Consider the following 26,760-nt stretch of genomic DNA (forward strand, 5'->3'; position numbering starts at 1 on the left):
TCATCATAAAGGCTTTCCTTCCAGCCAATCAGTGTTTTCAGGCAGTCCTGGCACCTCGAACTAACCCTAGGGAGTATCAAATATTGAGAACTCACACAAAGGAAATCACTTGACTACAAGACCCAGCATCACCAAACCACCAGTAAGCACCCTTAGATGAGTGCAGGACGCCTCATCTAAACAACAAACAAAACAAAAACACAAACCCAGTCATTAGCAGACAGGATTACCACCTCACTCAGCCTTGCCCATCAGAGGAGAAACACACAAACAAAAACTCAGCAGAAATCTCACCCTATATGAAGTTTACACAAACCACTGGACCAACCTTAGGAGGGCAGAAACCAAAAGGAAGAAAGAATTCAACCTTGAAGCCTGGGAAAAGGAGACCTCAAACACAATAAGCTAAAAAAAAATAATGAAAAGGCAGAGAAATACTACACAAATGAAGGAACAAATTGGAAACACAGAAGTCCAAATAAATGAAGAGGAAATAGGCAAACTAATTGAAAAAGAATTCAGAATAGTGATAGTAAAGATGATCAAAAACCTTGAAAAATTTACTATTCAGCAAAGGACATTGAGAGGGCGTACACTTCTGAAAAGTATCTACAGCTGAAATAAAGACAGGACCCAGGAATGCTTGAGAGCTAAAAAAAATTTCCAGAAAGGGGGACCACACAGGAAGATGGGCCTAGTTTTAGCAGGGAATGTGGGAGAAAGGCTCAGAAGCTGATGGGCTCTGGGAGTCCTTACCTCTTCATGTTCTCCTCTCTCTAAGCCCAACATGCTAGCCACTGGAAGGTCCTCCCATAGTGCAAGGGGCTCCTCCAGGTTCTGCAGAGAGCAGGGTAGAGCAAGGCATGACCACTGCAGAGCTGGGGCAAAGCCAGAACACCCATAACATCAGTGTACACACATGACCTGTTTCCTTTTTGTTCCTATAACCTTTCCAAATGGCATTTACACAAAATTCATCTGTCAATGGTTTTTAAATCATACAGAACAGCATCTATGATCAAAATCCATCATTCTCATAAAAGCTGCTTCTTCAAAGCTCTTTTTGGAGAAACTGAAGCCAGTGGAGGTCTAAAAGCAGCTGCAAATGTGCCAGAAAGGTCATCTCCAAGAAAGAACCTTGATTTACTGAAACAGTGTACCCCCAGGGAATAGCAAACGTGAGAATTCAAATAAAAAGGAGAAAACATTTCTCACCATTAATTAGCAAAAATAAAATAAAAATTTATAAGAGCAAGTATAAAAGAGTATGGGGATATGAACATCTTTATATGTTTTTGGCGGACATGTAGATTGCTATAGTGATGGAAAGTAACCTAGCAGTATCTACTAAGTGCATGTATTTCAGCAGTCCTACTTTTGTGAAACTATTGTACAAACAAAAGAATCAATATTTATTGATTCTTTCAGCTATATTTTATTCAGATATATTTGCTGAAGGATTGTTAACCATGATCCCCAAATTTGAAAACAATCTGAATGCCCATCATTAGGATAAACTGTGGCATGTCCCTATAGGAAGATACAGAAATATATAGAAAGATACATCTCAGGCTGTCAACAGTGATTACTTGAAGCAAAGTGGTATGTGGGGATGACATAATAAAAAAAAAAAAAAACTGGTAAAGAAACTGCCTGCCAATGCAGGAGATGCAAGAGACACAAGTTTGATCCCTGGGTTGGGAAGACCCCCTGGAGAAGGGGATGGCAACCCACTCCAATATTTTTGCCTGGAGAATCGCATGAAAAAAGGAGCCTGGCAGGCTGCAGTCCATAGGATTACAAAGAGTTGGACACAACTGAAGTGACTTAGCAAGCATACACACATAATACATGGGTGTAACAATTTGTTTCTAAACTTAAAAAAAAGTGAAATATGTTTAAATACACACACACAACTTTTATTTCTAGCCAGCTTTAGTATGATGCTGAAAATGTCAGCTTTAGAGGTTAATTTTTTTATTTCCAAGAGTCCATTGTTGAAATACAGATATTTCTCAAGTTGTTTGTTGGCCCTTACCACCTGGAAAGATGATGTTTTGCTCACTTTCCAGCAGTGACAGCAGGCTGGGAGAACTTCCTTACCTAGGACAGGTAGGAGCCTGCGTGGGGAAGAAAGGGGCGCAGGTGCCCCACAGCTCCTGGCTGATGGGCCCACATCTTGCTGACCCTGAGGGACAGACATTGAATGGAGAGGTTGATAAGCCTGGTATTTCCCACTTTTGCTTGAGGCCAGTATGATACTGCTCAGGCTCCCTTCCTGGTTCACTGGGGGTGAGCATCAGTACGGAGTTGACCCCTGCCAGCTAAAAGGGCAGTCCACAGGGACCTCAAGGGAGCCACAGACTTAGCACTGGCTGAGACAACAGCAGTGATCAAAGGTGCCAGACATGGTTTCTTGTAATCAACTTGGGAAACAGGACAAGTAATCACAAAAGTGTGATTTTCCTCAGCTCCAATAAAATGAAAATGCCTGTCCTTGTTATAGAGAATCAGAAGAATCAATAAGGAGTTTGAGGAGACATCAACATGTCCTATGGGCATATAAACCACTGCTTTCACGCTGATGTGAACCTGAGGGCTGAGGCTCTTCAGCCTGGACAAGTACAGACAAAAATGCCCTCCTCCCACATTGCCTGTGGGCCTGTTGCTTCAGGCTGGAGTAACTAGAACGGAGGCAGAAGTGCAAATGTTAAATGACTGCTCACCAACTTCAGCAAGCACTTACTGCCTAAGGCTTTACAAAGGTCATGTGCACTTTATAAGTACCCTTTGAGATTGGTTCTATTTAACCCATTCCAGTATTCTTGGGCTTGCTTGGTGGCTCAGAGGGTAAAGAATCTGCCTGCAATGCAGGAGACCCGGGTTTGATCCCTGGGTTGGGAAGATCCCCTGGAGAAGGGAACGGTTACCCACTCCAGTATTCTGGCCTGGAGAATCCCATGGACAGAGGAGCCTGGCAGGCTACAGTCCATGGGATCACAAAGATTCGGACACATCTGAGCGACCTTCACTTTCATTTTCACAGATGAAGAAACTAAGGCACTAGCAGTTAAGTCATGGTTCAAGTTTATAGAAATAGGAAGTAGGGGAGCTGGAATTCAATCCCAAGCAGTCAGATTGCAAAGTCTAGGATAAAACCACCACATCACATTGCCTTTGTAGGATGAGACAACACCTGAACGCAACCCTGGATACTGAGAACAAGGTCCAAAGATGTGTTCTGGAAATGATCTTAACTCTGGTGGGATGGATCTTTGAAAAACCTTGGCTTGAATATGGAAGCCATGAGATGAGAAACAATGCCAAAGTTCCAGGTGAGGTGTAGATATAGGAAACAAGAAGTTTACAGCATAACCAATACTCTGGGGGCAGAATCTATCAAAGCCCTGTAGAGTGAGGTTGCAGGTGCCTGCAGGGAAAGGTATCTCACTCTGGGGCGGCAGGGTGAGCTTAGGACACACTCAGAGGACTTGAGAATATAACTGCTTGACAGCCTCTGGTCAAAAATTAAAATAAGAAAAGCTACTTAAGCCAAACCTATATAGTGGAATTTGTTAGACTACTTTCCCTGCTGTATGTATTCACTTATTGCTTTGAATTTATCAGCACTGTTCCTACCTCACCTGAAAACTTGGCCACCTGGCTTTACAGAGAGTTTAAACATCTCCCTCGAACAAAGTTGGCCCAGAGAGAAGTCCCCCTCTCTTCTCTTTGACCAGGAACCACTCTGCTGCCCACTATATCAAACAACTCTAATCCTAAGCCAAGAGAAATGAAAACACAGGTCCACAGAAGAACTTGTAAACAAGTATTCATAGCAGCACCATTCATAATAGCCAAAAAGTTAAAACAACCTAAATATTAATCAACTGATAAAGACAATATATTATATCCACATAGGAGTATTATTCAGTCATAAATAGGAATGAGGTTCTGATACATGCTATAACATGCATGAACTCAAAAACATATACTAAGTGAAAAAGCCACTCACAAAATATGACGTATTATATGAGTCCGTTTGTATGATACACCAGAATAGGCAAGTTCTTAGGGACAGAGAGTAGATTAGCAGGTGCCTAGGGCTGGGGCGCCTGGAGGAGGGCATGGGAACCCACTCCTGTACTCATGCCTGGAGAATCCCATGGACAGAGGAGCCTGGCGGGCTACAGTCCATAGAGTCACAGAGTCAGACATGACTGAAGCAACTTAGCACACACGCACACTCAGGGCTGGGGGGTAAGGAGGAAATGGGGACTGACTGCTATTGGGTTCACTTTTGGAGTGAAGAAAATGTTCGAAAACTGATTGTGGTGCTGGTCGTACAACTCTGTGAATATGCTAAAAAAACCATTGACTTGTACACTCTAAAAAGGTGAATTATCCAGTTAAGTGAAGTTTATCTCAATAAGGCTGTTATTGAAAAAGATTAAAAAAAGTTTCAGTGAGTGCCTGAAGGTTTGGGGCACAGAAAAGAGAGAAGCCTTAATATGCATTTAATTACATTTCCCTTAGACATTGCTTTTAGTGACTATTACAGGGAATGTGGTCTCCTGAATCAGACAGAATATAAAGACAGCTGGCACAGAAGCATGTCTAGCATCTCACACAGGGTCCCCCATTTCATGCACCAGAGGAATTTGGCCTTGCTCCCCCAGTGGGGTGAGCCTCCTGCTCCCCAGGAAGCTACAGAACAGGGCAGCAAATAGACATACAATGTTTTGCTTTGAAGACATTCTCTCTCTTTTTCTCTGACTCACCCACTCACATGCACACACCAAAAACCCATTTTCTAATACTTCTCCCCAGTGTTACAGTACCTCCTCTGTCTCTCTGTTTTCTCCTTTCATAGTTCAGCAAACAGCTTACTCATTTCATAAGAGCAAGTTTGTTGCAACCCACAAATAATAAATCACAGGCATAATTAGAACCACAAGCCTAGCATAGCTAATTCTCTTACCAAAAAAGTCTGGTTATGAATATTTTTCATAAAATTAAAGAATAACTGCTTAAGAGTTCTAAATCCACTGATGGGCAAAAAGTTATACAATTAAGGTAAATCTTACATTCCACAAAGATTTATTACAAGAAAGAAGTCAATCAATCATTCTGCTTTTTTAGAGATTTGAACAAGAGAAAACAGGAATTGATTGCATCAGAGAAACTTTTTTAAAAATAAAAAAGGAATATTTTGTCCTTAACGATGATTAAGCCCTTTAATAAACTTCCTGGAAAGGCTATGAAATCTCCTTCCCTTAAGGGTCGTATCATTGTTATCACTTGAGATCAGATTTGGCTAAACATGAAATAGTAGCTTAAGCAAGGCAAAAAAAAAAAAAAGTGTTTGTCTCATCTAAGAATCTGGTGACTGTTCAGGGCTGCTTACAGTGGCTCTGCTCAACAAAATTCTCAACATCTTTCCAGCTCACCATTCCATCATCCCAAATAGGGAACCCCCATCCTCATAGTACAAGGGGACAACTAAAGCTCATGAAACACAGCAGTATTTCAGGCAGCAGGGTGAGAGAAGGGATGAGCTGGGAGAAGGGCAGCATGTGTCAACTGTCCTTAAGAAAAATTCCAGGAATCTATCATGTGATGTTTTGCATTGGTTACTGGACCACACTGGTTGCCATGGAGCCTGTCTTTATCTAAGCAGCCATGTGTCCACGCTCACTGGCTTCAGTCATGTCTGACTCTTTGTGACCCGATGGGCTATAACCCACCAGACTCCTCTGTCCATGGGATTCTCGAGGCAAGAATACTGGAGTGGGTTGCCAGTTCCTCCTCTAAGAGATCTTCCCAACCCCAGGATTGAACCTACCTCTCCTGTATTACAGGCAAATTCTTTACCCACTGAGCAACCTGGGAAGCCCCTAAGCAGCCATGTGCCCACCTAAAAATCAGGGTTTCTATTGTGATGGAAAGAGCAGGAAAAGCTACTGGAGACCATCCCACAGTCTCTGCCACTGTCTTCAATACTCATTTCTTTTACTTGGACAGACACTTCAAAGGCATTTCTTTTTACAAAAAAGTGCACAGAAGCTGAAAGACAAAGAGAAAGGGATTTTTCACACTTTGGGTACTCAGAGATATTTGAGTACCTCCCTATTATCCACAATTTGGGACAAATTTTTACTTTTATTCTGCTTTAGGTTTGAGAAAGGATGCAATTATCCTAACCCCAAATAGCCAGAATATTATCAAGTACAGGATAAATAATCAATAAATAAAACCATAAAATTAAATAAATAAGCAAAAAGATGAATAAGCCAAAAAAAAAAAATCCTTTTTGTCAAGCTCTTGCACTTAATGCATCACCTGAGGCAGTCCACATGCGACATCAAACAATCACTTAAATGGGCTACACTGCTGAATCTGGTAGATTCCGCCTAAACTCCTACAGCAGAACCAGCTCTTGGAGAGGATATTTTTCCCTGCAGTAACTCATATAGTCCAAACTATCAGACTCCAGTACAGTGGAGAACAGTGGACAGTTCATGACCTCCATAGATTTCAGATGAATAAACTCTGGTTTAAATTATGCTGCTTTAAATAATGTATAAAGTGCTTTTTATATATAATAAATAATCATAAATACAGATATATAATTATTTTTCAGATTTTATTAATAAAAATACTAATAATAATAATAAGGATGTAATAAATACTTGATCCTAGAGACAAATACAGATTTTCTTTTTGAAAAGTGAGAATTGGAATATTTCTTGCCGTATCAATAAACAAGAATGACATAGTCATCCAGGATTCCAGCCCTCCAATGTGAGTTCCTGAGCCAAAGGGCACTCAATGGGCTTCCCAGGTGGCTCAGTGGGTAAAGAATCTGCCTACAGTGCAGGAAATACAGGCAGAGGCTGCTTCGATCCCAGTCAGGAAGATCCCCTGGAGCAGGGCACGGCAACCCACTCCAATATTCTTGTCTGAAGAATCCCAGGGACAAAGAAGCCCGGAGGGCTACAGTCCAGAGGGTTACAGAGTCAGACACTACTGAAGTGGCTGAGCATACACTCAAGGGCACTTAGGAAGGGGTCAAAAACTGCTATCTAACAGCCATCAGGACTGCAGCCACTCCCTATTGTAAGCCCCAGGGGAGCTCAGGATGTGAAAAAACACAGAATGCTGATTTAGGATAGCTGAGATGCATATGCAAGGAATGATTTCAGTGAGCCCAGACTATTGCATCCTCCTATACATAAAAAAGCACTAAATTCATTAGCTTGAGATATCTGGTTCTCTTTAATTAATAATCGTTTGATGTTCAGACTACCTGCCCTTATTGCAAAACTTCTTTATTACCTGGCTCCTCCCCTCACCTCCTTAAGCAGTTCTCTCAGGGTTACTCGACATGCTGACTCCAGGGCTTGAAGTCCTAAAAATTCCCACTGAATAAAATATAATTCTTAACTTTCAAGCTGTGACTATTTTTTAAGTGAAAGACAGGTGAAGGACAGGGAAACCTGATGTGCTCCAGTTCATGGGGTTGCAGAGTCAGACATAACTGAGCAACTGAATAACAACAACATATTTTAAGTTGACAAAAGTACACAATTTTTTCTGTGTGTGTGTATAATTTTTTGTATACACACACACACAAAGTATATACATAATGATTAATGTATACAAAAAATCGTATACATAAAAAAGTATACAATAACAGAAGTATACAATTAAGTTGACAAAAGTAATTTAAAAATTACTTTAAACAATGACATACCGTCTAGTCAAGGCTATGGTTTTTCCAGTGGTCATGTATGGATGTGAGAGTTGGACTGTGAAGAAAGCTGAGCGCTGAAGAATTGATGCTTTTTGAACTGTGGTGTTGGAGAAGACTCTTGAGAGTCCCTTGGACTGCAAGGAGATCCAACCAGTCCAGCCTAAAGGAGATCAGTCCTGGGTGTTCAATGGAAGGACTGATGTTGAAGCTGAAACTCCAATAATTTGGCCCCCTGATGCAAAGAGCTGACTCATTGGGAAAGACCCTAATGGTGGGAAAGATTGAGGGCAGGAGGAGAAGGGGATGACAGAGGATGAGATAGTTGGATGGCATCAGTGACTCAATGGACATGGGTTTGGGTGGACTGTGGGAGATGGTGATGGACGAGGAGGCCTGGCGTTCTGCGGTTCATGGGGTCGCAAAGAGTCAGACATGGCTGAGCGACTGAACTGAACTGAACTGAACATGATACCTAGACAGTCATTGTGGAATTATTTTCATATAAGAAGACTGTCATTTCGTTTCCTACTAAAGTCAATTAAAACAAATATCTGTGGAGTTATCCTAATTGCCTAGGCTAATTATGACAATGTATGCATGTGTGCATACTCAGCCACTTTAGTTGTGTCTGACTCTTTGCGACCCTATGGACTGGGCCTGCCAGGCTCCTCTGTCCATGGGATTCTCCAGGCAAGAATACTGGAGTGAGTTGCCATGCCCTCCTCCAGGGGATCTTCCTGATTGCCGGATCAATCAGGCAGGCATCTGCCTGTGTCTCCTCAGTCTCCTGAACTACAGGTGGACCCTTTACCCACTGAGCCACCTGGGAAGCCCATGACAATGTATACATGTCTGTCATTCTGTGCTGAAAGGGTGATAATCACAGCCATCAGTTCCCCACAGATTACAATGCCTCCACAACATTTTAAGCTCTCCATGTTATCTCTTTCTTTGCTATGTGTAAATCTGCACTGTCATCATCTGAATGAAATGTGGTATTCCTGACTCACCATGTAATATAGGATCTTGAACCACTCTGTATCAGGAGACTCTAGTCCCATAGCCCTTTCCCAACCCCCTTTGTACAAGAAAGAGAAATTCAGAGACTTTATAAGAAACTTTAGCCAGTGCTTTGAACACAGGGATATAAAAAGAGACAAATTTCTGGGAGTTTGGGAGAAGGAGATAATCTCAGCTTAGCAGAAAGAATAGAGAAGATGCAATTTAAATGAAGAAGACACAAGAAGACAATGTAGAATCAGAACCTGATGGTTGAAATGGAAAAGGAAATAAGTGTGGCTGATACCCTGATGTCACAGGGCATTCAGACCTTGAAGAATATGTGTGAAACGTGCCATTTGAACCTGAAGAGGGTTGGTGCCCTGGAAGTAGCACAAACCAGCACAAAATGGCCTCACTTGTATATATGTATAAGGGAAATTATAAACAAAAAAAATTATACTTCTAAATCATTATTCTTATTAGCCTTAGTTTAGTCCATCATTAGAATAACCTAGGCATTAAATACAAATCAAAACTACAGTGAGGTACTACTTCACACCAGCCAGAATGTCCATCTTCAAAAAATCTACAAACAATAAATGCTAGAGAGGGTGTAGAGAAAAGGGAACCCTCTTACACTGTTGGTGGGAATGTAAACTGATACAGTCACAATGGAGAACAATAGAAGGTTGCTTCAAAAAAACTAAAAATAGAACTATCATGTGACCCAACAATCCCACTCCTGGACATTTATCCAGTTCAGTTCAGTTCAGTCCCTCAGCCATGTCTGACTTTGCGACCCCATGGACTGCAGCACACCAGGCTTCCCTGTCCTTCACCAACTCCCGGAGTTTACTCAAACTCATGTCCATTTAGTTGGTGTGTTGCAGCCACACGTTCCGGGAAACAAACAAACTCAGATGGACAATGCAGATAGTGGAGTGCAGTTTATTACACTGGTGGGCCCAAGGCAGAGTCTCCTCTTAGCATAGGACCCCAACCAGTTTTTGTGGAAACTTTATATATCTTAAGTGGACGTGCCCAAACCACCTCCCCAAATTCCCCGAAACTAGTCTGAACAAAGGAAAAGAAAGATACAATCAAAGTTAACCCGTGATTCATATGCCTTAAGCCTAGGTAGTTAACAGTGGACAATTATCAATAGGCCTGTGGTCATACCCCAATAAGCATAATAGAACGTATGATTCTATTTGGTTACACAGATAATTAGGGTATTGCCAGGGTCCAGCCCTGGTGGATCCAGGGTAATTTGAAGGAGAGACGGAATCGGCGTCCTAGGAAAAAGCTATTTAATTAGAAATATAAGGAGAGATTAGAAAGGAATAGTGTAGTAGGAAAATTAGTGGAGAAAAAGAGGCTGAATAACTTGGTTTATGTGGGATACCAATAAAGCTTCGAGACAAGAAGCTTGCACCACCTACGTAGGCCATCAACGCCCACTTGAATAGTGGAGGGTGTCCCTCCTTGGGCTCCCTCTCACGTGGATCTTAAAAGCCAGGGCAAAATTAGCAGGCTTGGCAAGCACCCATGCTCCAGATGGGAATTCAGCCAGAAAAACGGAGAACAAAAATGAAACGACATGGGGGAATCAGTCTTTCTAGAAACTGATCCGTTTTCTTTATTTTTAGGTTTGCTTATATATTTTTTGTTATACATAGGGATGAATTCAGAGTCACGTGGGGTCAGCAGACCTGACCCTTGTCAAAATCAGGTGCTTCATATAAAATTATACAAAGGTCTTAGGGGTTTTACATCATCTTCTGGCCATGAGGCCTCCTGACATTTTATGGCCCTTTCTGATAACGGTCAGTCAACCAGAAAACTTATTTTTTCCAGAGGTGATTTTTTCTTAAAGTAGGCGCCACCCTCCAAATAAAGTTGCATTCCTATAGGGTGAGGGTGTAGTGGGTTACAATCAAGAAAGGAATTTACTTAGCCTAAGGTTTAACATAATTAATCTTAAAGGTTACTATTTATTTTTCCTATATGCTAGTTATATTCACTATAAGGGCAGGGAATATGGAGATTTAGCAGCAAATATTGGCTCAACAAATGAAAAACCCTTCACCAATATAATTTTTAATCAACCCACTAATACTATACTAATAATTTTGTAACTTCTCAAAAGAATCTGTATATAGAAAGTTTAAAGCATCTCGTGCCTCTCACGGTTGGGAGGCTGTAAACAATCACATGGGGCTGGACGAACCTGCTCAGGCAGGCTAGAGAACCTTCAGAGGAGCTTGTAAGTTGAAACACTCTTGTCACGACCAGGAATTTTTATTAACTTGGAGCTGTAAGTTAACTCCTTCTCCAAAAGAGGTGGTGGAGAGTCAGCCCCCCGTAAAGTCAGAGGTATAGGTGAGAGCATAAAACAGTAAAGTAGGCACTCTGGTTTGGGGGTAGATGCTCGGGAACAGGGGGTCTCCTGAGACTCGATCTCGCCTTTGCGTAATGCCCAGCCTCCTTCCTCACGACCTTTGCCATGGCGGAGTTCCTCACGCTGGCTCCCAGCAGGGTATTCTTTTAGGCAATGGAGGGGATCTTCCTTCCGGGGGCTCGTTTTCCAGTTGGTATGTAGTTTCCATCAATACTGGGCATATAGCTCAAAGTCCACAGTCTGGCCCAAGATGGAGTCCTGCTTTCAAGATAGAGCCTGTTCTGTTTTCTCCTTCAGATGATGCCATCCAACTATCTCATCCTCTGTCGTCCCCTTCTCCTCCTGCCCTCAATCTTTCCCAGCATCAGGGGCTTTTCCAATGAGTCAGCTTTTCACATCAAGTGGCCAAACTATCGGAGTTTCAGCTTCAACATCAGTCCTTCCAATGAACACCCAGGACTGATCTCCTTTAGGCTGGACTGGTTGGATCTCCTTGCAGTCCAAGGGACTCTCAAGAGTCTTCTCCAACACCACAGTTCAAAAGCATCAATTATTGGGCACTCAGCTTTCTTTCTAGTCCAGCTCTCAAATCTATACATGACTACTGTATGGATTTGACTATGGTCCAGTCAAACCATAGCCTTGACTAGACAGACCTTTGTTGGCAAAGTAATGTCTCTGCTTTTTAATATGCTAAGTTGGTCATAACTTTCCTTCCAAGGAGTAAGCGTCTTTTAATTTCATGGCTGCAATCACCATCTGCAGTAATTTTGGAGCCCCAAAAAATAAAGTCTGCCACTGTTTCCACTGTTTTCCCATCTATTTGCCCAGAGAAAAATGTAATTCCAAAAGATACATGCACTCCAATGTTCATTTCAGCATTATTTACAATATCCAGGACATGGAAACAACCTAAACGTCCATCAACAGAGGAATGGATAAAGAAGATATGGTACGTATATGCAACGGAATATTGTGTGTATTCAGTTGTTCAGTTGTGTCTGACTCTTTGCTACCCTATGGACTATAGCCCACCAGGCTCCTCTGCTCATAATATTTACCAGACAAGAACACTAGAGTGTATTGCCATTTCCTACTCCAGGGGATATTCCCAACTGAGGAACTGAACCCATGTCTCTTGTGTCTCCTGCATTGGGAGGCAGATTCTTTACCACTAGTGCTTCCCAGGTGGAATATTACTCAACCATAAAAATGGACAAAATTGTGCCATCTGCAGAGATACGCCTGGACCTGGAGACTTTCATACAGAGTGAAGTAAGTCAGACAGAGAAAAATAAATTTCGTATATTAACACATACATGTAGAATCTAGAATATGGTACAGATGAACCTATTTGCAAAGCAAATAGGAGACACAGACACAGAGAACACATGTATGGACACTAAGAGGGGAAGAGGGTTCGGATAAATTGGGAGATTGGGATTGACATATGTATGTGCATGCATGTAGGCCTAGTTCGCTTCAGCGTATCTGACTCTTTAAACCCTCTGGACTATAGCCCGCCAGACTCCTCTGTTCATGGAATTCTCCAAGCAAGAATACTGGAGTGGTTTGTCATGCCCTCCTCCAGGGGATCTTCCCAACCCAAGGACTGAACTCACATCTCCTACGGCTCCTGCACGGCAGGCAGATTCTTTACTGCTGAGCCACCAGGTAAGCCCTGACATATATATACTACTTATATATAAGGTGGATAACTAACAAGAACCTACTATATAGCACAGGAGGAGAAAAAAGAAGATACAATCTGTTTGTAAGACATATATAAGTTAACCTTAAAAACAGATTCCAATATATATTAGGTGCAGACAAATACTGCTTGATTCCACTTATACGAGGTACCTAGAATAGTCAAATTCGTATAGTCAGAAAGTACATTGGTAGATGTCAGGAGCCAAGGAGTGATGGTGGAGGGGAATAAAGAGTTAGTGTTTAATGGGGACAGAGTTTCAGTTTAGGAAGGTAAAAAATTGAGGAGATGGATGATGGTGACAGTCATACAACAATGTGAATGTATTTAGTGTCACTGAACTGTATAGTTAAATATGGTTAAAAAGGTATGTTCTATATTATGTGACTTTTACCACAATAAAAAAAGATTTTTTTAAGAGATTTACTATCTAGCCACTCCCACCCCCAATACCACCGCCACCATGATAGTTGCCATCAACTGAAGCAGAACTCCAGGTCAGCCCCAGTGACAGTGAATCAAACAGCCACTCTCAGAAATATATTTTGCAAGTTAGACTACATCTGGTGTTTGAACTTACCAGTTGATTGACAAAGCAATAACACACTCTGCTTGTGCAAAAGACTATTATATAAGCATAGCTCTGCTGGAGGAGGGGAAAAAAGCCAAATTCCCAGCTAAGATGTCATCAGGATTCAAAATGCAATAAATCTCTTTCTAGAGTAGGTATGATTTTTAAAATACCAGACATCCGATGGCAGCAGATGCAGTTAACAAGGAAGAAAATGCTGACTTCAACAACAACAAAAAATAGTTTAAAGATCTGGGAATTTAGCCCAGTTTCAGAACACAGGGTAGCAAGTACTCTTTTCTATGTGATTTTGACTCACTTCCCTCATTTAATTTTCCCTTCAGCTCTAGGGGAGGCCTGTAAAGCTGAGAGCAAAAGCTATTAAACTGCTATGAAGATATTACTCTGTCACTTTCCACTCAAGTTCTCTTTCCACTGCTGAAAGTAGAAAGAATAGTTAATAAAGTGTCAGAGGGATTACTACCATTGCTCATCAAGTTTTACCCAAACCTTAATGCCACACAATTAACAGAATGATAATATATAATAAAGCCCTGCAAAATCCCCAGTATTTTTTTCATGGCCCTTCCAACAAGGAGTAAAATCAAGGGCAGATTTCCCCAAAATCCTCTGGACATAATCTAAATAGTACAGAACAACAGAAAAGTGGTCCTCTAATGTCAGGACTCGTGAATATGACATGGGGTGCTTATAAAAATGTAGTTTTCTGCTGCTTTCCCCAAACCTGCTGATTCACAGTCTATGGCACTGGGTCAAGGAATCTGTATTTAATAAGCCCCTACGTGATCTTGAAAAGGTAATTTCATATCACACTTTGGAAAACACTGCTATAGAAAGTATATTTCACCTCAACCCACATTACATGCCTGGCAATTTAGCTTTTCACCTATCCCAGTATCCAAATCACAACTAGACAGTGTTAATGGTTCTACCAGAGACACAGGTCAGATGGAAGTGGGGGGAGGGAGAATGGTGAGTAATGAACAGAGATCAAGAAATCTTCTTTGAAACTGGTCTTAGTCACCCAATAGGAGCCCCTCCACATCACCAACCTCTGACTGACGGAAAATAAAAGATTAGGTGAGAATTTGGAGCAAGAACCAATAGGACACATAGATCTTGGCCCAGGAAGTACCCATCTTTTCCCTTGGTTTGCTGCCTTAAGGAGAACATACATTCAGGTCACTTCAGTTCAGTGGCTGAGTCATGTCCAACTCTTCGCAGCACACCAGGCCTCCCTGTCCATCACCAACTCCCAGAGTTCACTCAGACTCACGTCCATCGAGTCAGTGATGCCATCCAGCGATCTCATCCTCTGTGGTCCCCTTCTCCTCCTGCCCCTAATCCCTCCCAGCATCAGAGTCTTTTCCAATGAGTCAACTTTTCGCATGAGGTGGCCAAAGTACTGGAGTTTCAGCTTTAGCATCATTCCTTCCAAAGAAATCCCAGGGCTGATCTCCTTCAGAATGGATTGGTTGGATCTCCTTGCAGTCCAAGGGACTCTCAAGAGTCTTCTCCAACACCACAGTTCAAAAGCATCAATTCTTCAGTGCTCAGCCTTCTTCACAGTACAACTCTCACATCCATACATGACCACAGGAAAAACCATAGCCTTGACTAGACGGATCTTAGTCAGCAAAGTAATGTCTCTGCTTTTGAATATGCTATCTAGGTTGGTCATAACTTTTCTTCCAAGGAGTAAGCATCTTTTAATTTCATGGCTGCAATCACCATCTGCAGTGATTTTGGAGCCCAAAAAATAAAGTTTGACACTGTTTCCCTATCTATTTGCCATGAAGTGATGGGACCGGATGCCATGATCTTCGTTTTCTGAATGTTGAGCTTTAAGCCAACTTTTCCACTCTCCTCTTTCACTTTCATCAAGAGGTTCTTTAGTTCTTCTTCACTTTCTGCCATAAGGGTGGTGTCATCTGCATATCTGATGTTATTGATATTTCCCCCGGCAATCTTGATTCCAGCTTGTGTTTCTTCCAGTCCAGCGTTTCTCATGATGTACTCTGCATAGAAGTTAAATAAGCAGGGTGACAATATACAGCCTTGACGTACTCCTTTTCCTATTTGAAATCAGTCCGTTGTTCCATGTCCAGTTCTAACTGTTGCTTCCTGACCTGCATACAGATTTCTCAAGAGGCAGGTCAGGTGGTCTGGTATTCCCATCTCTTTCAGAATTTTCCACAGTTTATTGTGATCCACACAGTCAAAGGCTTTGGCATAGTCAATAAAGCAGAAATTGATGTTTTTCTGGAACTCTCTTGCTTTTTCCATGATCCAGCAGATGTTGGCAATTTGATCTCTGGTTCCTCTGCCTTTTCTAAAACCAGTTTGAACATCAGGAAGTTCACGGTTCACATACTGTTGAAGCCTGGCTTGGAGAATTTTGAGGATTACTTTACTAGCATGTGAGATGAGTGCAATTGTGCGGTAGTTTGAGCATTCTTTGGCATTACCTTTCTTTGGGATTGGAATGAAAACTGACCTTTTCCAGTCCTGTGGCCACCGCTGAGTTTTCCAAATTTGCTGGCATATTGAGTGCAGCAGCACTTTCACAGTGCCATCTTTCAGGATTTGAAATAGCTCCACTGGAACTCCATCACCTCCACTAGCTTTGTTCATAGTGATGATTTCTAAGGCCCACTCGACTTCACATTCCAAGATGTCTGGCTCTAGATGAGTGATCACACCATCATGATTATCTGGGTCATGAAGACCTTTTTTGTACAGTTCTTCTGTGTATTCTTGCCACCTCTTCTTAATATCTTCTGCTTCTGTTAGGTCCAGACCATTTCTGTCCTTTATCAAGCCCATCTCTTCATGAAATGTTCCCTTGGTATCTCTAGCCCTAAACTGTACAAGGCTTTGAAAAATTGAACTGGACAGCCCAGCAATGATCTCAAACCACTCCAATGCCCTGTCAACCTGTTCCCTCCGCAGATCCAACCATAAAACATGCTGAGATAACTCTCAGACTCTCTTAGGGTGACCACCCATCCTAGTTTTCTCAGAACAAAGGGATTTTGTGAGATGCAGGACTTCCACTGATGAAACTAACAGAATTCAGGGCAAACTGAGATGAGCTATCTGACTTCAGTAATAAACAGGGGTCACAACTTGTCACCAGTCATGCTGACTGGCTCCTACTAGACACAGATAACCTCTCCATCCTCACCTGGTTTGGAACTACTTTAAACATTCCCCAAGGTCTAGTCCTCAAACCATGTGAGTCACCAGCACCAGGGAGCAACTCCACCAGGATCTCAGACAGAAGGAGGCAGGGTCTGGTAGAATTCTTCTTGAGAGGCCATTTCTAGACTAGGCCTATGATTTTTCCAGTAGTCACGTACAGATGTGAGAGTTGGACCATAAAGAAGGCTGAGCACCAAAGAACTGATACTTCCAAATGGTGGTGCTGGTGAAGACTGTTGAGAGTCCCTTGGATAACAAGGCGATCAAATCAGTCAATCCTAAAGAAAACCAACCCTGAATATTCACTGGAAGGACTGAGGCTGAAGATGAAGCTCCAATAATTTGGCCACCTGATGCAAAGAGCCAACTCATTGGAAAAGACCCTGATGCTGGGAAAAATTGATGGCAGAAGGAGAAGAGGGCATCAGAAGATGAGATGGTTGGATGGCATCACTGACTCAATGGATACGAGTTTCAGCAAACTCCAGGAAATAGTATAGCACAGGGAAGTCTGGCATGCTGCAGTTCATGGGGTCACAAAGAGTTGGATACAACTGAGAAACTAAACAACAACACCCAAAAGTTCTGGTTCAAAAGTAGAAACCTCATAACTCTGAAGTCTTACCAGAGCACTCAGAGAGATCAAGTCATATTTAGTCCTTGCTCTCATATCCAGAATCTGCATGGAGTCTCAGCATCCAGAATCTTCAGCAGAAACCCAGTAATTACAAGTAAGAAAGTTTCCCATTCACCAGACTTTAAATTTACTTTTCCTACTAGATAAGACCTAAGTTAGAGAAAAACTAACAAGTAAACAAAAGATAAATTTCAGACAGTACCTAGTAGTGATAAAGCAAAGAAGGGAGGTACTTACTAGATAATCTTCAGTGACTTCAACCTTGGCTACAACCAGGAACCCCTGAATGCTCTGGAAACTGATACCTGGGCCACCCTCAGAGGTCTGGATTTAATCAGTCTGTGATGAATTCACCTGGGCTTAGAGATGTTCTTTAACATTACCCTGATGTTTCCAACATGCAGCCAAAATAGAAAACCCCTGCTTAAAGTTGAAATGGAGGGTCTCTCTGAGAAAGAGACCTGCGCATGGAGACCTTAATGAACAGGAGGGAGCTGAGGAAAGAACACTTGAGAAAGTGCAAGGCTTTTGAGCAGGAATGATAGAAACAATGCAAGCCCTAGGAGGCAGGAGCTTTGTGCCTAGACACTATGCCCACCCAGTGCCTGGAATATAAAAAAAAAGGCTTCATGTATATTTGTTGAGAAAATTAATTTTTAAAAGGCCAAAATGCCTGAAGTGAAGTGACCGAAGTGGAGGGAGGCATATGGCAGAGGAAGGAAAAGCAGGCACAGCAGGACTGTGTCCTTCTGAAGGTCAGAGGGGAGCTGCTATTGTGTGTACAGTGGAAGACACTGGAGGATTTAAACAGGAAAGTGATGTTACTTTTTTTAAAAAGATCATTCTGGACTTCTACTTCTGGGAAGATGAAACAGATGTACTTTTCCTTATTCTTCCCACTGAGTACAATTTAAAACCTTGGACATGATATGGAAAAAAAGAGAAGAAGACTATGGGAGATAAGTCAGAAGCTTGGGACCCAGGAACCAATAAGGTGATGAATTCTCTGGGTTTTCATTGTGCCTTCTGTTTCTCAGAGCTGAACGTGTCAGTAAACTGGAAACACAAATGGACCAAGATAAAAACAAAACAATCAAAAAGCCTGCTCCATTCTAGCAAAAGACTAGAAAAGGGGCAGCCTAACAAGATGGAAAACTTTTAGACAATTAATATCCTGGTGGCTCAAAAGGTAAACAATCTGCCTACAATGTGGGAGATCCAGGTTCCATCCCTAGGTTGGGAGGATCTTCTGGAGAAGGGCATGGCAACCCACTCCAGTATTCCTGCTTGGTGAATTCTATGGACCGAGGAGCCCGGTGGGCTCCAGTCCATGGGGTTGCAGAGAGTCAGACACAACTGAGTGACTAACACTTTCACTTCCCAGCCAAATAGCACAGAAAACACTGTCACTCCAGCCATACATGCCAAGAGAGGCCAAGTGAGGAGCCCAGACTTCCAGCCTTGCCAAGTTGTAAGGGGACCCCATCACCCCCACTAGAATGGTGTCAGAGAAAGCAGAGGAGAGAGTAGGAACCTTCACCACTGAGCAGTGGTGATGAGGCCAATAAGGTCTGTGAAGGCCATAAAGAGGACAGTGACGTGATGCTTCTGCCCTCACACCCAGGGAGGAATCAGCAGGCGCCCAGTAGGGAGCCAGAGCTAAAAACCTACTCAGCTTCCTTATTGTGCATCAGTGGGACAGAAAGGGGAACCTGGGCCTCTATCCTCATCTTACACTAACAAAGCAGTACTCTCACCTCCCCTGTCATAGTGGAATCAGAGAGTACCAACTAAAATAGGAGGATAAATAAGATACTCAACCTCATGACATAATTCCAAAAATGCCCAGGTTTCAACTGAAAAATCAATCATCATATCAAGAACCATGAAAATATCAAACTAAATGAAAAAAGATAATCAACAGACGCTAATACCAAGATGACATATGTTACAATTATTTAACATATGTTACAATAATTTAACAATTATTTAACAAATTATTTAATAATTTCACAATTATTTAATTATTTAACAAACTCCTCCTGCCTAAAACAAAGGCAGGAGGAGTAGGGGATGACAGAGGATGAGGTGGTTGGATGGCATCACCGACTCAAAGGATATGAGTTTGAGCAAGCTCTGGGAGCTTTTGATGGACAGGGAGGCCTGGCGTGCTGCAGTCCATGGAGTTGCAAAGAGTCGTACACAACCGAGTGACTGGACTGAACTGATGATATATATGTATATAAAATCATCCTGTCAACTGTGAGGAGGCTGAATGGTAAAAAACAGGGGTAGTGAGAGAGAGACCAGTTAGGAGAACATGAAATCATCCAGGTAAGAGATGACTGTCCTACAACTACCACAGTGGGAAGTGAAGCAGAGAAGTGGGTAGATTGGGGATGCACTGTGCAGGTATAAGCAACAGCAGTTGCTGACAGGTTATCTGCAGAGAGTGAAAGAAAGAAAAAAATGAAAAGAGACTGGGAGGTTTCTTACCTGAACAACTAACTAGATAATGATGTCATTAACTGAAGTGAGGAACAGTCTGTTCTCCACAAATATTTCGGATTTCAGTTAGCTTATCCTCTTCTTGAACAACATTCACAATTTGGATGTCAGTTGTTGCCCCTGCACATTTAGAGCTGCATAAGTTCTACACAGGTGACGCTGCTTTCAAGAAATGCAATAAAGAAAACATAAGCCTGAAACGACCAGAAGCAAGGAAGTACTGCTGAGTCAGAAACCCATTTCCACCATTTCTTCAAGAATTGGAATATCAAGAGTAAGAGAAAGCAGGACTTTGTTGCTTACTCTGAATTTGTAAATCAACTATTTCAGGTGAGTTTTCTACTGAAAAAATTTTCCCATTCAAACTGATGTTCTAGTTGAGGGGTTTTCTTCCTGATGCAATTAAAGATAATTGGAGGGCCTAACCCAAAAAACAGATGACCATACAGCATCAGAGAACTTATCTCCTCTGAGGTACAAGCTGAAGGCCCAGGTTTACTCTTCCTCTAAGGCGGTGCTGGATTCTCAACCATAAACATCAACTCTTATTTTCCTTAGGAACACAAGTCAGTGGGCTGCAGCCTCTGGTTGTCACAGCAACTGAAATTTCACACATGAAATGTTTTGCTCAGAACATAGACTTAGCGTAGCACTTTTTTTTTTTTTGAGCATGTATTTTATTTTAGCACATGAAGGATTTTGTGCCATTTTCAGTCATTTCTTCCATCTCAAATATATTCTTTTCTAAAATGCCACAGTGACTGAAGACTAAGACCAAAAAAGGATTGCCAGATTTCTCTCTTAATTAGACTTTTGATTGTAATTGCTCCCTTGGTTGCTATCTACCCTTGAACAATCTCCTTTTGGTATTGTGGTTCCAAGGTAACATAAGGCCACATAATCAGATTCAGCCCACCAGGCCACCATAATCTACTGATACATTCTGAAAGGACGGACCTACTTATTCCTTTATATCATGCTGTCCTTACTCTTTTGGTCTATTATTTCCTGCTAGCCCAAAAAAGAAAAAAGAATGATGCACTGGCTCAACTTTAATATTATGGGAAATAGGGAAAAGAATTCTGAAGGCAATGGTTTCTTGTTCAAGAACAGTTTCCCAGTGGCCCCAGAGCACATATTAAGCACATGTATTAATACTACCACTCCCAACTAGAGAAGGAAATGGCAACCTACTCCAGTTTTCTTGCCTGGGGAATCCCATGGACAGAGGAGCCTGGGGGCTACAGTCCACAGGGCTGCAAAGAGTCACACAAGACTTAGCAACTAAACAACCCCAACTTTCAACATAGCAAACACTGAAAAACTGCCACAGTTCTCTTTGCCTCAGAGCCCAGTACAAGACCTCAGAATCTTTCTCAACACTGCACTACATGCAGCTGCTACCAATCAACTGGAGATGTAGGAATGCTGAAACCTATTTGCTATCTGGGACTAGAATCTTTCCCAATGTTTCAAAAATCAAGTACAGCATACTGTTTGACTATAGCAGTCAAAAAATAATCCTAAAATTTTGTAAAACAAGCTTAAAACTAGTCTGTTACTTGCTGGGTCACTCACTTGCAAAGTCAGTCAGTTGTCAACTATCAAACATATTCTTTGATTTACCTTGAGACTCCCATCTTTGCCCTATGGGTTATTTAGAAATGTGTTAGCTAATGCAAACAAGAGAGCCTGTTAGCTTTTCCTGTTGCCCAGAGATTGTGTCCTTAACTCTAAGTAGCTATGCTACAAGTAAGTACATAACAGGAGAGTTAGATGGCCTCTTTGAAACACACACACAGGGTCAAGTACTCCCAATGTGGTGTGTTTTCCTACAGATTTCATCCTCTTTGTGATCTGTAATTTTGGAATGTCTGTTAGGAAATGACTTAATTTGCCATCATTTTCTAGTCATTGGCTACACCTCCTGTAGTTGGTTAAAGCTGGGCAATAAAGAAGAAAGATCATAAAGATCTGAGGGCTCAGAATGCAGGCTGGCCCTAGCATGGATGAGCGAAGCCAATTTCAACCTGCTTGCTCACAGGGGTTTTAGGATGATGGTCCACCGTATCAGGAGAACCCTCGCTGACTCTGCTCTTTTGTATATATTTACATTGCATGCATGCATGCTAAGTTGCTTCAGTCGTGGCCAACTCTGCGACCCTATGGATTGTAGCCTGCCAGCCTCCTCTGTCCATGGGATTCTCCAGGGAAGAATACTGGAGGGGGTTGCCATGCCCTCCTCATGTATTTACATTACCCAATGCTAAAGGCCCACCTGAAAATGAAACATAAATTCTGTTCTTAATTATTACAATGCTTTGGAATGTCCAGAAACTGGCTCCATTTAGAAAGCAGGAATCAGGTGGGCCAACTAAGGAATTCAGTTAATTAACTGAAAAAGAGAACCTCTGAGATAGTCCTGATTGTGAACATTCTGTTCATCATGGCCTCAATAAATCTCTGAAATGTCCCAGAATTTCAATGTTTCAGTGAACTATGACAGACTGAAGTCAATAACCTCTAGGTGGAAAGCCTCCAAATATTCTCCTTATGTAAGAAAAAAAAAGTTCACACAATTGTAAGAGCTTGCAAAGCTTATCAACTATGATGTAATGTAGTTCACTTCAGTTGCTCAGTCATGTCTGACTCATTGAGACCCCATGGACCGCAGGCTTCCCTGTCCTTCACCGTCTCCTGGAGCTTGCTGAAACTCATGTCCATCGAGTCAGTGATGCCATCCAACCATCTCATCCTCTGTCATCCCCTTCTCCTCCTGCCTTCAATCTTTCCCAGCAACAGGGTCTTTTTCCAATGAGTCGGCTCTTCTCATCAGGTGGTCAAAGTATTGGAGTTTCAGCTTTAGTAGCAGTCCTTCCAATGAATATTCAGGGTTGATTTCCTTTAGGATTGATATATTAGTCATGGCAGCAAATATTTTCAGGAATTATTAATATATAGTATAAGTTATTTTACCTATAGTATGAAAAGTGTTTGAATAATTATGAAACTGTATTTTAGTATCAACATGACTAAGAAACTGTACCTTTATCAAGGCTTTGAAAAAGAAATCATGTTTTAAAGATGTGACAATCCCCATTTAACATTCTACACCCTTTATGAGTGGGATAAACCGTGCCACAGCAGGAAACCTGACATCAGTTCCCATCACAGAAACATCAGTTATCAGTCAGCTGGAGAGCTTTTAGTATTTCAATTCAAATTTTTTTCATATAAAATGTTGAGTCATGTTTCACGAAAGAAGCAATGACTTGATGTCAAATCTTAACAAGATAACTGTTCCAGACCTTCATACTCAGTGTTGAACTATCAACCCAAACCCTGTGCATTTTACCGTGTTTACTCAAGTACCCTTGGGGGTTTGAGATGGGGCCCTTGGGCATGCTCCCTCTGTTCCAAGCAATTGTTTAGAACTCTTTTCTCCCTTGGGGCCCTTTAGGAACTTCCATTCCAGTGGCAGTTCTATGGAATGAATGTTTGTGACCCCACCAAAATTGACATGTTGAAACCTAATCCCTATTGTGATGGTAACTGAAGGTGGGGCAGTTTGGAGGATGATTAGGTTAATAGGATGAAGTGAAGTGAAAGTCGCTCCATCGTGTCCGAATCTTTGCAACCTTGGACAGTAGCCTGCCAAGCTCCTCTGTCCATGGAATTCTCCAGGCAAGCATACTGGAGTGGGTAGCCATTCCCTTCTCCAGGGGATCCTCCCAACCCCGGTCTCCCGAATTGCAGGCAGATTTTTACCTGAGTCACCAGGGAGGCCCACATGAACGGGATTAGGGCCCTTATAGAAGAGACTAGGAGAGCTAACTGGGCCCTTCAACCCTGTGCGAACACAGGAAGAAGATGCCCATCTGTGAACCAGGAAGTGGGCTCTGAGCAGACACCACATCTGCCAGTCCTTCCTAGCCTCCAGAACTGTAAGAAATACATTTCTGTTGTTTAGAAATTCAGTGGTAAAGCATCTGCCTGCAGTGCAGGAGACCTGGCTTTGATCCCTGGGTCAGGAAGATACCCTGGAGAAAGGATTGGCAGCCCACTCCAGTATTCTTGCCTGGAGAATTCCATGGCTAGAGGAGCCTAGCAGGCTATAGTCCATGGAATCACAAAGAGTCAAACACAATTGAGCAACTAACACTTTCACTTTTTTCACATCTATGGTATTCTGTTATAGTGGCCTGCTGCTGCTGCTGCTGCTGCTGCTGCTGCTGCTGCTGCTGCTGCTGCTGCTGCTGCTGCTGCTGCTGCTGCTAAGTCGCTTCAGTCGTGTCCAACTCTGTGTGACCCCATAGACAGCAGCCCACCAGGCTCCCCTATCCCTGGGATTATCCAGGCAAGAACACTGGAGTGGGTTGCCATTTCCTTTTCCAATGCGTGAAAGTGAAGTCGCTCAGTCGTGTCCGACTCTTCAAAACCCCATGCACTGCAGCCCACCTAAATAGACTAAAAGAGGCTATTTGCTTGACTTCTGATCCTTTTGGTTAGTCTGCCCTTGGAGTGAGAATTTATTTCTCCTGGTTTGACCTTCAGTGTCTGCACTGTCCTTGTCCCCAGGCTCCAGCATATGTTGTCCCTAGTCCTTTGGCTAATACATCCTCATTCTTAGAAGCAGAGTAGCTAACCTACTCCAAACACACACATACAATTTGAAACTAAACCAATTTCCAAATTTCCATACTGTTTTTTCTGTTTGGTTAGGAAGTTTTGTTCCAAATTGTGTGAACATAAATTTTCACCAGCACAATCTAAAACTAGAGCTCAAAATAATAAAAATAAAAATTCAGAAATGGTCAAAATGTCATGTTTTATGAGTCATTTCACTAAAATGTAAAAAGCTTTCCTATAGAAACAAAAGGTAAGAACTTTTAAACATGATATTCTACCTGATGAAATAAGAAAAGCAGCCTCACTGATGAGTTTGCTGGCATGTGATCTGGTTCATATAATAAATTTTTAAAAAAACAGAGCTGAAATTCATACACATTTTAAGATTCTTTCCAAAAGTCAGTGGCTCACTACAATTAGTTGCAAGTCACATATCTGCAACAATATTCTATAAATAACATATCTGATGCTCAACTAGATGTAGCAGCTCATGTTAGAAAATCATTCACACTTGTTTATGTTTATTCAATTCAAATGAAGGATCTGAAATCATTTAGTGGTCATCAAATGAGAAATGATGTCTTGCCATATTTTAATAAGATTTCTGATATCTATGTCTGCTCTTGAAATAATATGAATAAAGTCTCAACTGCCAAAATGTATTTTTAACCATTGAAAATGTTGCCACTATGTTTAAATTTCCAACAATTCCTGAAAAATTTAAGCCAAAACTTGATCAAATGAAGAGATACTACTTGATCTTACCTAACACTGTTCAACATTATAAAGATATCAACTACCTCACATTAACATATAATTTTAACATGAATCCAGTAACGAAAACCAGCAAGTTTATTTTTACTCTGGAATTTGATACATCGATTTCAAATTTCATATGAAAAAAATGATCAATCCAAAAAAATTAGGAAAACTGAAAAAGAAGATAAATTTGGAGGAAATAGTTCTATTGCTATTAAAAACAACCCAAGAAGCTTCTTTGATTAAAGTAGAACAGATGGGGAAAAAAATAGAACAGAATAGAAAAAATACACAAATTACATTTGGAAATTTGGATTATGATAAAGATGGCAACACAACTCACTGAGCAAGAAAAGAAGAGAGTTTATAATAATAGGGCTGTGTCAATTAGATAACATTTAGGAAAAAAATCATTTCAGTTCCACACTTCATAACATACGCTAGAATAATTCTAAATGGATCAGATTTAAATGTAAAAAAATGAAAGCATGCAAGTACTAGAAGAAAAGATAGTGAGTTCTTTTATAATCTAGAAGTAGGAAACAGGGCAGCAGGCTCAAGCTGGGGTTCAGGCTCCAGATTTTGAGGATGAGAATGAGGCAGAGAAAGATGCCTCAAAGACAGCACGTGCCCAGACATGGAGGTATGGAAATGCATGAACTTCAGGAAACTGCTGATAATGAGCGTGGCAAGGGGGTGGGCCATATGTGAAAGGAGCTGAGGAGTTTGAACTTCACTCTGAGGCTACGGAAGGCCATGGAAGGATTTCATACAGCTGAGTGAAATAAGCAGATATAGATTTTAGAATAATCAGAGGAGAAGACGATGGCACCCACTCCAGTACTCTTGCCTGGAAAATCCCATGGATGGAGGAGCCTGGTAGGCTGCAGTCCATGGGGTCACTTTCACTTTCCACTTTCATGCATTGGAGAAGGAAATGGCAACCCACTCCAGTGTTCTTGCCTGGAGAACCCCAGGGACAGGGGAGCCTGGTGGGCTGCCGTCTCTGGGGTCACACAGAGTCGGACACGACTGAAGCGACTTAGCAGCAGCAGCAGCAGAGGAGAGTGAGACAGACGGGAGGCACAGAAACATAGTTGACAGCAGAGGAAGATAAGATTCTAGAGGAGTAGCATGAGTCAGACAGACAGAGGGTCAGGATAGAGAGTGGAAGCAGGGCTGAGGCGGAGGGAGGAGCCTGAAGTGTCCTGACCACCCTTTACACTGAGTGGTGAGAACTGTAGCATCTTTGCTCAAGTAGTTCTGGAATAAGAGACAACCTGGGTACCTGGGAAACAAGATTTTATATAAGCTTTGAAGTCTCTTCCAGTCTTAACTGGATTCTAGCTATTTGCTCAGGCTGATCCAACCAAGACGGAGGTCACGATGCCACCCTCAGCGTCAATAAATGACATTTCACTAGAAAAGTGGGTTGGGGCTGTAAGGACCTTTCACCATCACCTAGAAACTGCTAGGGGAGAAGGGAAGCAAACATGAATTAATTAAGGTTTAGCTGGCCCAAGAAGAAAGCAGAAGTCGGAAGATACAAACAGAAAATAAG

General features: G+C 41.9%; 1 protein-coding gene across 3 annotated transcripts in view; it reads right to left on the reverse strand.

The window, feature by feature from the left end:
• GPR176 (G protein-coupled receptor 176) overlaps positions 1-26,760 on the reverse strand; it is a 116,291-nt gene that overhangs the window by 23,247 nt on the left and 66,284 nt on the right. The window contains exon 1 of one of the 3 annotated variants that reach the window (XM_060418586.1): positions 14,638-14,963. The exons of the other annotated variants lie outside the window; for them this stretch is intronic. Within the exon in view, the coding sequence (XP_060274569.1) occupies positions 14,638-14,639 (2 nt within the window). The 5' untranslated portion in view covers positions 14,640-14,963. Of the gene's footprint in view, positions 1-14,637; positions 14,964-26,760 lie in introns of those variants that run through there. 3 annotated transcript variants of the gene reach the window in all.

Source organism: Ovis aries, chromosome 7 (genome assembly GCF_016772045.2).
Source record: "Ovis aries strain OAR_USU_Benz2616 breed Rambouillet chromosome 7, ARS-UI_Ramb_v3.0, whole genome shotgun sequence".
Taxonomy (NCBI): Eukaryota; Metazoa; Chordata; class Mammalia; order Artiodactyla; family Bovidae; genus Ovis; species Ovis aries.